Source organism: Cebidichthys violaceus, unplaced genomic scaffold (genome assembly GCF_023349555.1).
Source record: "Cebidichthys violaceus isolate CVI_PGR_0920_01 unplaced genomic scaffold, fCebVio1.0.p SCAF_4, whole genome shotgun sequence".
Lineage (NCBI taxonomy): Eukaryota > Metazoa > Chordata > Actinopteri > Perciformes > Stichaeidae > Cebidichthys > Cebidichthys violaceus.
Window position 1 is genome coordinate 6,192,639 of NW_027176594.1, and position 15,385 is coordinate 6,208,023.

Below are 15,385 nucleotides of genomic sequence, written 5' to 3' on the forward strand. Positions count from 1 at the left end.
CCATTAAAAGAACTTAGAGTTATGACTTGTCTTCTAGCAGCGAGTACATCCACAACAAGACAGATCAGACAGGAGATGCTCACAATGTTTGGGAATACTTTATATTTCATTAGTCCTCAGTGTTTGTACATAGACATAATTGGCATCATTATCAAGACTAAACAAAACACAGAATGACATGGATTTCCGGTAGAAAGGCACCATTATCAAAATAAAGCGGAAAATTAGTTTTTACTCTGGAGTGTTACGGTCTTAAGTGACCGTTGTTCATGGCATGGCTTTGTTCATGGCTTAGGCTGGAGCTGTTCAAGTGGAAGCTGAAATTCAGTCGGATATCTCAGACGTCTCAGGTCCTCCTCCACCTGACGCATAGAAAACACAAACCACTCATCATTAAGAGCTGATTCAGCGGGATTCCCACAAGGCAGTGGATTATTCTTTTTATAGTTTTTGGAAACAATGAATGTTTAAGGAGTACAATTTTCATTCCATTAGAACATCCTGATGTTTCCCCATCAATCTCAGCTGTACTTTGTGTTTAGTGCTAACTTGCAAATGTTGCCATGCTAAACTAAGGCGACTAACATCAGTAAAATTAGAATAGCTAAACATTAGCATGTTAGTATTGTCATGTGAGCGAGATAGCATGCAGATGTTAGCATTTAGCTCAAAGCACTAGCCTCAAGGAGCTGCTAGCGGGCCGTAGACTTAGCTTCAAAAGATTCTCTAATTTCCGCTCTTACATTTTTCATATTTTAGCACATGTGCAATTTACATGTTCTTCCTACATTTGTATGTGTCCAAAATGTGTTAGTGAGGTAGGCTGTGACTGCAGGACTGTAAAGAGTGAACCAATCAACCAACCTCAGCCATCTCATCCTTCAGTTCATTGTATTTTGCAACGTTGAAGTTGTTCTGGCTGGCCGACTTATAAAAGTAACGCAGGAACTGTCGGTCTTTAGCGTCTGGGTATATGTAATCCTGAGGGAAAGAATAAAGTGGGCTTGTTATTAATGTGACGAGGAAAAACATATCTGCACACATAAGCATGATTTTGTATAACAGAGCTTTAAGTTTGAAAAACAATGTTAAAAGGATTAAAGTTAGTTAAAATATTGACATCACTGCCATATCTGTCTGTCAAATATGAATAAATAACAATTAGGCATTTAGCTCAGCATAAAGACTGGAAACAGGGAAACAGTTAGCCTGGTTCTGTCTGTAGATATCAACAATTTGTGGTGTTATGGTTTGCAGTTAGGTGCTGAACCATGGATGTATAAAAAGAACTGGATACAGCGTTGGGGGCGGGGCCCTGTTCATACCTATAGAAGTTGCTCAGTAGCACGTGAAGACAAAAATGTTGCACTTCCAGGTATGAAATTACCCGGATTTTCCACATCTATGGGCCAATAGAGCAGTGGTGTTTCCTTTCCTACATTGTCTGGTGCTGGTCTGCGGATCTCGACACCTTCAGACAGAACCAGGCTAGTGGTTTTCAGTCTCTATGCTAAGCTAACTGCTGGTTTCCTATTTAATGGATGGACATAAAAGTCTTATTGAGACTTGCCTGTTTGGTAAGGACATAATAGGTGAAGGCTCCGATGCTGGTGGCGTAGGTGATGAAGTAAGTGACCGGCTCCATGACGTCCCATGAATAGACCCACCATGTGAGCCAGGCCAGAGCGCCACCCTGCACAGATAACACGGCCATGCCGGCCCAGATGACCCTGGAGCTCCGGAAATCTGCAGTGTGGGACAGCTGTGCCCTCATCTGTCATGGTCAGGCAATAATACAAGAAAATGATGGGTTAGCAGCCAACAAAACCCATAAGGACAGTCATCTGTTTCTTTCAAAATGGCAATAAAAAGAGTCGGTCAAAGGGGATGTAACGAAGGAGAGAGCGATTCAGTGGCATACAGATGTTGAGACACATCTACTAACCTTCTCCAGAGGGGACAGCTCCTGTTTGAGGTTGTCCAGTCTCTCCAGCAGCTGCCTCTCTTTCAGCAGGTGGTGTTCAGGCAGGTGGAGTGCCGTGTGCAGCAGATGCACGACGTGCTTCACGTCCTTCAGCTCCATGGCATGCTCACTGGTACACACTGCTGAAGAAGGCACGATAAGGAAAAAGTGAGATGAGTCATGCCTGGAGAGATAACCACTGCTATTTATCTGCAGGCCTCAGTATTCACTGCGGAGAAGACAACATGAGGACCATTTATGACCGGACAGAAATGTGTTGTACCCTTTTCAGGAGCGCAGACATTATGAACGGCATCATTGATGACGAGCTGGAAGTCCTTGTCCAACAGGGTGTCTATCAGCGTGGTGTTTGCTATCGGCTCTCCATCTGTCAGAGGAGGGCAATCGTTTAGTACTTTTATTGCAATCCTATAACTTTATATTCTCATAGCTCAGTAAAGAAATGTTTTCTAACAGGCTGCCCATTTAAGCTCAATAAAAAAAAAGGAAAATGAGATAAAAATGCAAAAAAACAATGAAATGCTAAACAGACCACCCTGCACACACGACATCAGAGGTCCGAAGATCCCAGAGGGTGTGCCAGGGTTCATCTGCTCTGAGGTTGTCAAAATTAGATTTTCACACGTAGTACTCAAATTATAATAACCCCCTTCCTCGATAATTTATTCAAAAGTCTATGAATTTCTTTCCTCACTCAAAAATAGTAGGTCATTTAGTAGACTTGAAGGAAATAGGCTGGGAACCACTGCACTACATACAGCTCATAAATAGAGGCAGTCAATCATTTACAGCCCACACAAAGTTACTCATCACTGCTGAACCAAAGGTCTTCTCAAAGGAATGAGACATATGGGGAAAAATAAGGAGGATGCCAATGTTGCATAATGTAATATCTGTGCACCTTAGTTCCAACATGCCCTATTTCCTGAAATGATACATAATCTACACGTCACCCTGCCTCAGGTAGTGATTGCAGGACACCTTTCAGCAGCTTCTGTACAAGCCGCCTGCATGTGTATTGCATTTAGGTGGTGTAGATGGACGGAGCGATCTCTCAGGAAAACAGCCTGTTTTTCTAGTCAGGAGAATGTGAGTCACACCCCTTACTTAAAATGCACTGCAGGGGTGTTGCATTCTGGACCAACAAGGACAGTTAAAAGACAGTGCTTCCTTGTAACTGCCATTTACAGTTAGCTGTATATCACTTATTGCAGTGGATGAAGGGAAGAGTAAGAAAACAAATGTTTCTGTTGAAGAAAATTTTTTAAAATTCTTTTTAAAAACTTTTTTTTTGGTGAAATACTGGCTACTTTCACCTCAATGAAACCACCTCAGATGAAAGAAAATCACTCGTTGGTTGAGCTGCTCATGAGTGACACTAACATTGACATTTAGTCAGTGGTGAAAATGAGTGAATGGTTTGTGCAAACTGCAAACATTATGTCAAACCAGTCTACTCAAACCACTTTCACTCTCAACACAGAACCTGTCAAACCACCTGACTGACTAAAGCCTTACGAATGTGACTGGGCTGGTGCACAGCTAAGCTAACACGGGTGGAGGCCTACCCTTGGAGAAAACTGAAGTTGTGGCTCCAGGGTCTTCTCGATGCAGATCTGCCACCAGGTCTCCTACGCTCATTAGCATGGGTCTGAGGAAGAACAGACACTTCTCTTGCCTGGAGGGCAAGGGGACCTCCAGAACCAAACGGCCATATTTGTACCTCAAAGACACGTCTGCAACACAACGAGGAGGAAATCATCTTTATACTATATGTCTTGTGCACAGATCATCAAGTCAAGCTCAAGGAGAGGATGTAGTAACTGTGTATTACCACTGGAGGGTGCGAGGGTACTGTAGAAAAGAGTGTGACAATTCCCAAGTACAGGCAGGCTTTTTTGAACCTGAAAAAGAAAAGAAGGAAATAAATAAAGACAAAACACAACAGAGACACAAAGAACAAAAAAGAGCATTAGAAGCTTGTTCAGATGGTTCTCTGTCCTCAAATGTTTGAGCACAAATCTGAACAAGCTGCCCCGGTAAACTGACATTAAAGAGTAAACGGATCCGGAGCGGCGTGACATGAAGGACCTGAAAAAAGATCGACTTTGAAAAATAAGAAAAAATAAGAATTTCTTCAATTTCTAGGCGTCTTTGAAACTCTTAAACCTCCCTCTCTAAACGGTAAATAAAAAAGTACAATTGTATTGTTGAACTGCTTCAGATAATAAAGTTCTCCACCACCACTCTCTGTACTTGACAATCCTGGGGTGTCGTCTTTTTTTAGTTTACATGCAAACACATTTGTTAATGTTTAACGCCTCTGGGACGTGCTACAAAGCACACACAAAGAACTTCACAATCGGCTGAATATCTCCATGATATCAAACCAACACGATTGTACTAAATGTGATTGTGACAGCGGCATTAATAACAATTATATGTTATGATTCTGGATCGTAGTGATACATATTTTGTCTTTCACGTTCCTACTATGAGCTGTGAATACTAGCTTCCTGGTGTTGAAACACTTGGGCCGTCTGAACCTCAACAACAGATTCCTCTGCAGCGTTTCCTGTTTAGTCCGAGAGTCAGACGGGTCCAGCTGAAAACTAGGGATGTGGCTGCCACTCTCTCCCATCCCCTTTGTCCTCCAGCTGGGAATTTGTTCGATCAATATCACATTAAAGAGGAGCAAGGGAGCGGCCCATTTTCATGGACTGACACAGCAGCCAGGCCTTGAGGCACAGTGATTGAGTGGAGGCCAGATGTGCAGAAGTCCCTCACACTCCACTGGTTAGGAATCGGGACTCTAACAGGAAAACAACATTCACAGACAGAAATGAGTAACTGTGTTCATGACCAGAGGCATGCGCACGTGTGTGTGTGTGTGTGTGTGTGTGTGTGTGTGTGTACATGAACCATGAAGACAACAACCCATTCTGGACAATAGTGGCAGAAAGCCAGGAGGTGGAACAGAGAGAAATATAGGCAAGCTTGAAAAGGTTCTTCTCATCTGGGGGTTACGTACTAATATCAAGTGTTTGCTAGCTTGGTAATGATGCTGTGCGCCACACTGTGAAGGACAACATGCTTTTAGAAATACTCTGTCCCAAAAAGAGCCCAAGTGATCCCAATTTAAGCTGTTCAGCTTGGGTTAGATCTCCAGATGTTATTGTACAGCTGAAAGCTGTCACAAAGCTTTACCACCTACGCATCAGCACACCAGCTCCCAATGGACAATGGGAAAACTTATTTTTAGGGGATGTACATATGAATTCTTACGTACCGGTGAAACAAGCTTGCAAGCATCAGAAATCGTAACAGTGGACTTGAAAGAAGCATAGGGTTTAACAAGTGTTAATAGCTTTTCTCATTGTTGAAATACTGTTTTAAGTGGTGATACATTCAGCGCAGTACAGATGCATAAAATCTATCAACATGTAGTTTTATATTTTGATACACCGGTAATTTTCTGGAAAATCCGAAATAATTTATGGGAAGTTTCTAGCTTCCCATAAGCTAATTTGCAAATTAAATATCTGTAAGGCCAGGTGCTTCATCACGTTGATGCATGAATCACCAGAAACACAAATCCATACTGTCCATTAAGCAGTCCCACTTATGGATTTGCAACATTGGCCTCATGTGGTTGCCCAACCTGGGGCCTTAAATAAAATGTTTTTTTTTCTGACTTTACACTCATTTTTGCTTTTTCTTATCAATTACTATCTGACTAAAATGTAAGGAGTCTCTGTCTGTCTGTATGTCCGTCCTCCGGGTTTCTCGGCCACCGACTTCTCACTTGGTGGGCGTATTGCTGAGGAGCCAAGGAAGCGCAGTGTCAAGTTGTCTGGATGTGAGGTTCAGGCGGCAATACTGGAGGGCAAGCAATCGGTCGAACAAGCACTGCCTTAGTATAATTATAGTATACAACAATCTGAGAAAGAAATATTGCTCTTAGGTTAAACTGCTCACGTCCACATTGAGGCCATAACTGTAATGTGGGTTTGCAAGTAGACATGGTTTTGTTTTAGGGTGGCACGAGCCAAAAACAATTGGGAACCACTGGGCCTAATACAACCAGAGGAATCAAAAGGGATAGCTGCCACACAATAAATGGTATAGATGAATCTCTCAACAGTTGACAAAAAGTCTAGTTATTCTGCGACTCCTCAGTTAACCTCAGACAGCAATGCACATTGCCAGTATGTTAAGCAGCCTGGAACCACATCCCATAATCCTCCCATACTACCTTCTGCAGCCATTGCGCCTCATTAAACTGAGTGGTGCAGGCGCTGACTGCCAGCACATACAGTGGGTGCACCAGAATAAAATGCCATTTCCTCGTCAGTCTTGTTAGCAAACACTTCACGTCAAAATAGCTTATAACAGAAACAGTGGAGCTGGAGCTATATGCATGAAGGGCGAGGCTGGGCTGTTTGTCTCTTTACTGCGTGCATATATGTGTGTGTGTGTGTGTGTGTGTGTGTGTGTGTGTGTGTGTGTGTGTGTGTGTGTGTGTGTGTGTGTGCGTGCGTGAGATCATATGGAGTCAATTCAATGGCTGACTGAGTCCAGGCAGTTTGTATGCTATGTGCACACATACCAATCCCATTCTAGATCAACAGAACGTGGCCACAGTGGCAGATAATGCAGCTTGAGAGCCATGTGATGAATAGTAGTCCCTTTCTACAGCCATGCTGCTGGCCCTGTGTTATTACTTTCTGCAGCACATAGCACTGCAACGGCATTAAAGAACAATTTGGAATGTGTATTTATAGCACAGATGATCCCTAGAGTTTTGTTTTTTGTATCAGACTTTAGTGGACCCCCTAGCCTCATTTCAGCTAATGACAGAGACATAAGGAGCATATGCAATAAAGTTTTCTATGTTCCTTATGGGGACAATTTGACTGCTAAATGCCGAGAACTCACAGGCAGACAATATAGTCTTTTTTTTTTTAAATTCAAGACTGTCTACAGCACAGCAGTGCTTTGATCTAAACGCTAACATTAGCACGCTAACATGTTACCAATTGGTTAACATATTGATGTTTAGTAGCATTAACCATCTTAGTGGGTTAGCAAGCTAACACTGATGCTAATTAGCATTGAACACAACGTGTAGCGCAGCTGATTATCATTCATTTTGCAGGTATATGGTCATAAACCAAAGTACTAGACAAATTAAAATCTCTGCTTCTCCTGACGTTGCACGCACGCATGCACGCACGCACACGCACACGCACACACACACACACAGCGACTTCATTCTCTGCTCAAGTAGACATTATTCCACTATATCTTTATAATGCAAATAGTTTGCTGCTATATTAATGATCTGAATATCAAATTTAGCATCTTTATTCATTCACTCTAATTCTCTTACATAACACTTCAGTGCAGGATCATGAAATGACAGTAATAGACACTATTACACAACTTACATTTCTGTGAATTTAGGCGACATTGAGGTTTACACATTATGCTGTGATTCTCTCTTTTTGTACGCGGATTGGTTTATAATTTCTACTTGTTCAGACATGTAGAATGTGTAGAAGACGGCGATTATAAGCACTAGAATGCAAGAAGCGTCAGCTAGTGTGTTGGAGGGGTAAATAAGTTAAATTTGTAAATTAAAAAATGGTTTCACAGGGGTTACACCCATGCAAAGAGGTAGACACACCCATAGGTTAAATAAACACATGACAAAGGGTTGTAACAGACTGCAGGTTGAAGACTGTACTGCCTGAACCAGCCTGTACAAACACGAGTAATAGGCGATCACACCCATGTCATCATGTCACAAGACACAGACACGCAGACGCCTGCAGAAAGGAATGGGCGATGCTACGCCACATGACGACTAACGTCACCACCGTCTCCTCATTTTAACATTTGTTCGCTTGTCAAAATAAAACACCCTTCCCATTTACACAGCTAATCAATATTCAGAACGAAGGGCAGTCGCTGTTTATCCATTGTCCTTTCACACAGTTCGGGAGTCAATTTGCTGCTGCAGGGGAACAACCCCGCACACCTGCTCCTCATCTGAAAACAATTTCCTCCAACGATTCTTTCTGTAAACAATCAGCTTGAAGGTATATTTACCCCTTGAGCTGTGGGTTTGTTATGTATGCCACGCCAACAGGGAGTGAGGAGAGCGAGAGGAGACAAACTGTCATCTCCCTCCTCTGCAGTGAAGCGGGCCGGGGGCTTCTGCTCGAGGAACGATCAGGGTTATCATGGTGACAAGCAGCCTCATTTTCCCTGCAGTCCCCCAGCAGGTCACTCCATTATGACTCCTGTCACAAATGGCCAGATGCATCAAATGTCTCCTCCCACTCTCATTAAGGGAAAGGAACGTCACTTTCCCCACACACGCACACGCACACACACACACACGCACACGCACACGCACACGTGATTAAATTTGGCAGGCATGGCTTGAAGCAGGTGGAAAGGAAAATCAGTGAGGGTGATAAATGGCTGGGGTGAAAAAGAAAGGCTATCAAGAAGAGAAATTGAATTACTCCCTGATGCCATAAGAACAGCAGCACTGTACCATGACAATGATTTGCATTGAAACATTTGTCTTCTGCTATCCAGTGGTGCAGTGAGTTAAGGGGGGAGGAAAATGCAGCGGGATGAAGATAGGGCAGGAAGAGGAGAGAGTTTGTACAGGACGTTTAATGCCAATATGAAAAATAAAATGTTGGGTGAACTCAAACAATAAATCATACTCTAAAAATAAGATTGTCTTTAGTCAAGCAAGTCCAACAAGTTCCTTACAGCTTTCCAAATAGTTATTCAACCATGACAATAGGTTCATTGTCTGTTTGTAAGATCTTTTCATGCGTCTTCACTGAAACTAAGAGGAGTTCAGACTTTCATTGATCTAGAGTCTAGATCAATGAAACCGTCATCTAGATTCTAGACCATATTTATAAGAGTAGGACTTTTGCTCTTACGGTGATCTGGCTCACTGCATGTAGACTGTGGATATAAGCCGCTGCGGCACTCTCCTCCCCGTACGCTATCTAATTAGTAAGGGTGCTGTCACTGCATCCTGTGCTTCACACTGGCCCAAGACATGGGCTTGGTTTAAAGACATACAAACCAGCCCTATGCCAGAATGATAATGTGTGGAGCCAGACCGTTCTCTCGTTCTGGGGAGATCTGGTCTGGCTACGCGTTGACTACTCTTGCAGTTAATCGCTACTCAGCCCCAAACACTCAAACACAGCCTAGCTTAACACAAAGAAGGAGCTGAACGCCGACAAGAGGGGGACAAATATGGGGACACTGACTTAGACTCCATGTGGTAGATGCTAAGATTTAAAAAGGGTGCTAAAATAACAATTTCAAAGCAAAAATACAACAACAACCTCCTGTCGTGAATTAAAATTCAAAGCTGCCACAAAAATGTGTTGAATCATATTTCCCCCTTTGCTCACATGCGGCAGAGTAATGCATCATCACAGGGTCACGCAGGGACAAGAAGTGAACTCCATGGATTACTAGTTTGTTGGATTCAAAACAACCTTGAACTCAATAAGAAAAGTCTGCAAAGGGACTGGAAATGAGTTCACTTGTGTTGTTTCACATGGACTGTTACCAAGACTGACCAAAACATTAAGTGACCTTTTTTATGTTTACTTTTAACCACCAAGATGATACACAGATTTGTATTGTTGATGCGCATTCCTACAAGGAATAATGAATGACTTGGCTCAAGCAGATTGTAAGTTTAAGCTTCAAAGCCACTGCCAAACAAAATACATGCACAGGAAACACTTTCAACTTTTATATAATATATATATATATATATATATATATATATATATCATTACAGTTTCTTAGTGTCAATTTGGAGTTTTGAAAAAGACTGAAAACTCTGACCCCACTCACACCTGGTGTTACCTTGAGATCTGTATCTAGATGGCTGAGTTACTCCAAAAGAGGACATACTGCATTTACATCTGATATAAATAAGTGTTCATGTTATCTCAAGATGCCAGGTCAAGGGAAGCAATGGTGCATTCACCCTACTTATTTGCAGAGGAGAGGGGCTTGTCCATAGCTTTTCTGCTTGAGACAGGAGGAAGTGGCAGAGTCAAGCTTGATTTATGCTTGCTGCATCCGCATGAGTGACGTCCCGCCATCAGGCACGGCCCGTGGGTGTTTTGTGCGGCATGAGTTCGCCTCTCCGTGCACATCCAACATTTTCTAACCACACAGACGGGCAAAGAAAACGGAGAACCTTGACGAGCTTTGAGACCGTTTGAGAATAGTAAAAGGCTTTAGATGACCGTTTACCTTGTTGGGCAGATTTTTATTAAATTAAAAATGTGTTGATCTGATTACACTAAGAGCCAAATATGTCAAAATAAAAATAAATATTAATTGAGGGATAAAAAAACTAAAAGAAAACAAAAGACAAAATCACGGAAAACATGAATACATGGCAAAACTCCAAATCAAATGCCAGATTTTATTTATTCAACTCATGCTGGGAATGGGAAACTGGCCTTAAAAATGACCGATTCAAAATGTGTTTATCTGATTACACTGTGAGCCAGACCACCTCCAGATGTGTTATATCTGAAAGCATTCCAACTGGTTCTGCATGCAATAGGCCTACACTTTACATTAACGTGCATTTTCCCTCATAGATCTTTTTAATATTTTTTTACTGGACAGCTGATAGAAGAGAAGCAGACGGTAAACAAAGGGGGGAGAAAGCAGTATGACATGCAACGAAAGTCCCCGGATGGAATATAGGGTATGCATACTTGACCCAGGTCACATGTTAATACCAGGTTTAAATGGAGTAAACAAACTTTAACACTAATACTCTCTCTCACTAAAACTAATACTAATACTCTGTTGAAGGAATTTTCCATACTGAGCAACACTGGTCCCAAGATCAAGAAGACACTGATTTACACAAGTCTAAAAGAGACATTTCTGTAGATGCTGCCCTCATAAGGAACAGCCTCTATGCCGGCCTGATTGCCCGTCTTGACACTGAGAAGCAGACAGTCAGGCTTGCTGAAAAGAAACAGTCTCCATCTTCCATTATAAAGCCATCTAGACAATGAAATGTGCAAGACAGCAGATGGAGCCAGATGTCAGACAAAACAATGTCAGTGACAAAGTGACGCTTGTTTCCGTTGGTGTTTACGGTTTCTGTGGTATAGATATTTGTCTCTCCATTAGGCATATATGTACTTATTATTTCATATTTAAATGTATTATGTGAAGGAATGACCACAACACAATGTTGCAGTGTTGTCACTCCATGCTTAAAGGAGTTAAAGTTCGGGAAATAGGTTGGTTTGCAGTCACACCTGCTACTGGTAGTCACCTACACATCCAGGAGTCACAAACATGGCAGCCCACTATGAAAACAGGAATGTTAACATGTGATTGTCTGCCTTAATAACTTTTTCCAAGTGATAATCCTTTGCTGAGGGCACTAGAAAAATGAAAGCAGATGTTGTTTGAGGCTTTATCTCCTGCATACTAGTAGATGATGTCTCATTTTACAATCTTTTAAATAAAATCTGACGTAAAAGGACACTTTCCCCGACTGCGGTATTACGAGAGCAGCCGTGTGAGCAGCCGAAAGCGCATGCTCCATACCCAACTGATTTAGCAAACACCTGTTCATTCAAAATTCAAGGAGATCCATTTTCAGTTGCTTATCCAACACGTCTGGCGACACTGATCCCTTTTATCACCGGCTCATACTGCTTCCTAGATCATCTCATGTATAAACTGCCATCTTGCTCTATGGATTCCTAAAACTGGTTTTTGTATGCAGCCGTATTTATACAATCGGTCTCGTCAATGGCTCTCTTACAACACGTGTCGTACCGGCCTCTTCAAAAACAAGCTGTTATGCTGCCACTCCTCCAAAGTGGGAGTGATGTAGGAGTTAAAGACGTTGGCCCTGAAATTGCAGGGACCATTGTTGCATGTAATTAAGCAGGCTGAACACACCGCTTCTGCTGTATCTTCAGAGGTTCAAAGAGGGGAGTAGCACAACATAAAAAGTAGTGACTTTAAAACATATTACTTTAAAATACTTGTTTGGAACACGCTGAGCACACCGATGAGTTCTGTTTTTTGTTTAATAATGTCTGCGCTCTGTGTGTCGTTGCCCTCAGAGGTCTGAATTAGGTTTGCTTGTCCATGGGTAGCTGGAGCAAGACATGGGAAATGGGAAAACTGCTGCTGCGATTATATATATGATGCAGTCTAAAAATAGAAATTATCTCTCGGTCACACTTGCATTCAGGAGTGACTCATGGCAGCTTGCCCATCTAACAGAAATAATGTAATTCTCTTCAATCCCTCAAACTGTAAGTTATTATTCACTCAGCGTGGAGACTATCTTGGCATTTAGCAACACAGCGTGCCCCACTCGTCCTGCATGGGCACCGATAGGGGGCGACTTAGCTGACCTCAGCAAATTTTTTGCAATGGATGACAAAACGGGTCATAAATTTAAGATTTAACTGGCCAATTTAACGGTTAATAATGAATTAATAATAACACGAGTAAGTGGAACCACACCACAGACACCTCTTGGTTATGCCCCTGATGCCATGTGGGGTTTCATTTTCTGCAGCACCACTCTCTCTAACTGTACATTTAAATGATTCATACAGGCAGACATTTATGCTCCATCTTTGACAATTGCTCGGACATGATGATCAGTGTTGAAAAATAAATCCAGACAAGCCTAATGCACAACTCAAGCATCTGCTAATAAGATATTGATCTTTATGCTGAGCATACTGTCAGCTGCAGAGTACAGCCATGGCAATGGTGTCTCTTGGGATTGTGAAGGGCAAAGCAAGTCTCTAGTTAAAGTTTAGAAGTGTATACATCAGCCTAATCATGGACTCCTTCTCCATTAACAGCTTCCTTAGAGGGGTAATTGAATGAGCACTGCTTTAGTGAGGAGGTACTGTGATGGTCCGTCGGTCATGTTCCTAAACCCCTGTAGAGGAAGGTAATGCACATGAATAATTGATTTGTTATTTAAAATAGAAAACAGATAATGATTGACAGACAGGGGCAGATAGTGAGAGAGTTGCCTGTCTCCACAGTTTGAATACCTCCATTAGCGCTAATGTGAAAATGGATCACACTCAAGCACAATAGCAACCAATATCTTTTTTGTGTGTTATGTTTACATCAGATTTTAGACGGGTGAAGATGTAACAGAAAAAAAAGAAATCCGTCTTTGAACAGCGCCCTCAAATGACTGACGTTAGCTATTCACATCGACACAGTGGAGCAAAGTACACCGCGTTGTTTTCGGAAAGCAGAAAAGCAGTCCATCAAACGTGTGTGTGTGTGTGTGTGTGTGTGTGTGTGTGTGTGTGTGTGTGTGTGTGTGTGTGTGTGTGTGTGTGTGTGCGGTGGTGTAAGTACTCAACCTCGGTGTACGGGTTGTTTTACCTGGTGAAGAAATGGAAGCGGGCGGGTAGTTTTGAGACCGCAGTGAAGAGGCTGAATACTTCCTAAAAGTCTCGCCGTAACTTTGCCGACCATCCGCACCGAAGCCATCGTCTGCCGTGAAACCGTGTTAGCGGTGCTGTTGGGGCATTCCGGTCAGAGATACGTCCCACAACGTGAGCCTCGCTAGTCCCGGTGTCCCGGTTGGAAACGGGTTGTTGTCGCTGTAAATGTACACAGATGAGACGACCGCTACGGGACAGAGGGAGGAACAGCCCCGCCTGAGCTGCATACTATTTCCTCCCAACAGCATCCACGCAGAAATACCACGTTTTAAACTAAGAACAGGAGAATGGCAATGCACAGCTGTTTTCACGTTTTAGTTGTCTGAATCAAAAAAACTAAATACGAGAGAACCAAAGTCAAATAACAAGCCGATTTTGATTTTTCTCAATTTCTCTTTTGTTTTTTTCTTTTGAAGAGAGACGCAAAGCAAGACAGGTGACCCGGAAGTAAGAATATTTCAAAATAAAAGTCAAGGCAATAGAATGACCGTATGCAAGCAATTCTTATTTACAGTCCATGATGCAAGCACATACCAGGGTTACATTAGAATAAAAATAAATGAATGAACATACATAAATACATCTGGGCCGATGGGGGTGTGTTAGCAACAGTAGTTGACTACAGGTGATTTATTAATGTATACATATGTATACAGCAAGAACCAACTTTTCGTTTAATCAGTGCATTGTTTAATGCAATACAGTTCGTAATATAGTTTAATCAAAGTAATTTTTGTGTTCACAGAGTTGTTGCTGTTAGCATTGATATTTATTTTTGCACCGTATTCGTTGAGTGAAGGCAGAGCACAGCCTGTAAAAGGAGACGCAGAGTGTTTACCATTTCTACCAGCAGTATAAGTGTATTAAACCATAGATTTAATTATATGTACCTGTGTTTTTGTTAATTGTCTGGGTTATTGATACAGATGCATTTAATCTTATACACACTTTATTCTGCTTTCAAGCCATAGTTTGCCCCACCGCATTTATTGGCGCACAGTGGACTGGAGTTGATCCTGAAATTTGCAACTCCATGTACTGAATTGAGAATTGATGTTGAATTTGGAATCGATTTTGAATCATGACCCCAACAATAGAAAGTCTGTCTGAGAAGTAAACTCTCCTGATTCAACAGCTAACGTGGATCTGAGAGGAAAACAGTTCAGAAATTAGCAACAGAAATGAGGCTCTACAGTCACACAAGTGCATCTGGAGACAGCTGGTTCCTAGTCCGTCTCTGTACACGCAGCGACTTGACGTAATGCGTTCCATAGGTCCCCCTGGTGAGGTCTGACAGATTGAGCTGTATCGGGTTCCAGCCATCATCCACACTCAATGGCATAGAGCAGATGGACGGGTACACTTGTGTCCTGCTTTGATAATTGCTCATCCTGAAACGCTGCCAATCATTTTTATCATCTAACACCTAACGTTTTTTCAAAGATGGGAAAAAAGCATGAATCTGGTGACTGCAAGGAACAAACCCATACATATGCGTCACACATTTGTTTGATCTGACACCAAAGCATGGAAGCCGTTTGTATCTGCAGGAATGCCTACCCTACCTCAACTTCAAAGCTGAATTCCTCCTTGAGATTTTTGATGGTCATAACGAGAAAAGGAAGCCTGATGCCCAATGTCTTCTTGGGGTCTCGTTATGTAGTTGGTACTGCAGGGAGTAGATGAATTAGAAAGACAAGGGAGATGAAGGAGGGTGAAGAGTGCTTAAATAGTAAAATGAAATACTAAAAACGAGTAACCGTTAGCCATACTATTACAATTCAGCATTCTTTTATCAAAACAATTACAACTACCCACTGTAATACTTTCAAGGACCTTAATGCATTGTCACATATTG

At 42.1% G+C, this 15,385-nt stretch overlaps 1 protein-coding gene across 2 annotated transcripts; it reads right to left on the reverse strand.

Moving 5' to 3' along the window:
• Positions 1-82: 82 nt before the first annotated feature.
• Positions 83-13,924, reverse strand: LOC137884868 (calcium uniporter protein, mitochondrial-like). Of its 2 annotated transcripts, none has more exons than XM_068726932.1 (8): positions 13,466-13,924; positions 3,819-3,888; positions 3,553-3,720; positions 2,247-2,351; positions 1,946-2,103; positions 1,571-1,774; positions 865-981; positions 83-362 (listed from the first exon to the last, which is right to left on the reverse strand). In XM_068726932.1, the coding sequence occupies exons 1-8, from the start codon at positions 13,571-13,573 to the stop codon at positions 285-287; spliced, it is 1,008 nt and encodes a 335-aa protein (XP_068583033.1). In that variant the 5' UTR covers positions 13,574-13,924; the 3' UTR covers positions 83-284. The 2 variants fall into 2 exon arrangements, with proteins under 2 accessions (XP_068583033.1, XP_068583031.1); XM_068726930.1 differs by having other exon boundaries at positions 1,946-2,106; positions 13,466-13,922.
• Between the last annotated feature and the right edge of the window lie 1,461 nt (positions 13,925-15,385).

Excerpts from the sequence above, each read along its gene's own strand:
- LOC137884868 (XM_068726930.1), bottom strand. The coding sequence starts at position 13,573 with ATGGCTTCGGTGCGGATGGTCGGCAAAGTTACGGCGAGACTTTTAGGA. Across the intron at positions 2,107-2,246 it reads TGTCTGCGCTCCTGAAAAGG|CAGTGTGTACCAGTGAGCAT; the intron begins GTACAACACATT and ends TGCCTTCTTCAG. Across the intron at positions 1,775-1,945 it reads AGCTGTCCCCTCTGGAGAAG|ATGAGGGCACAGCTGTCCCA; the intron begins GTTAGTAGATGT and ends TGACCATGACAG.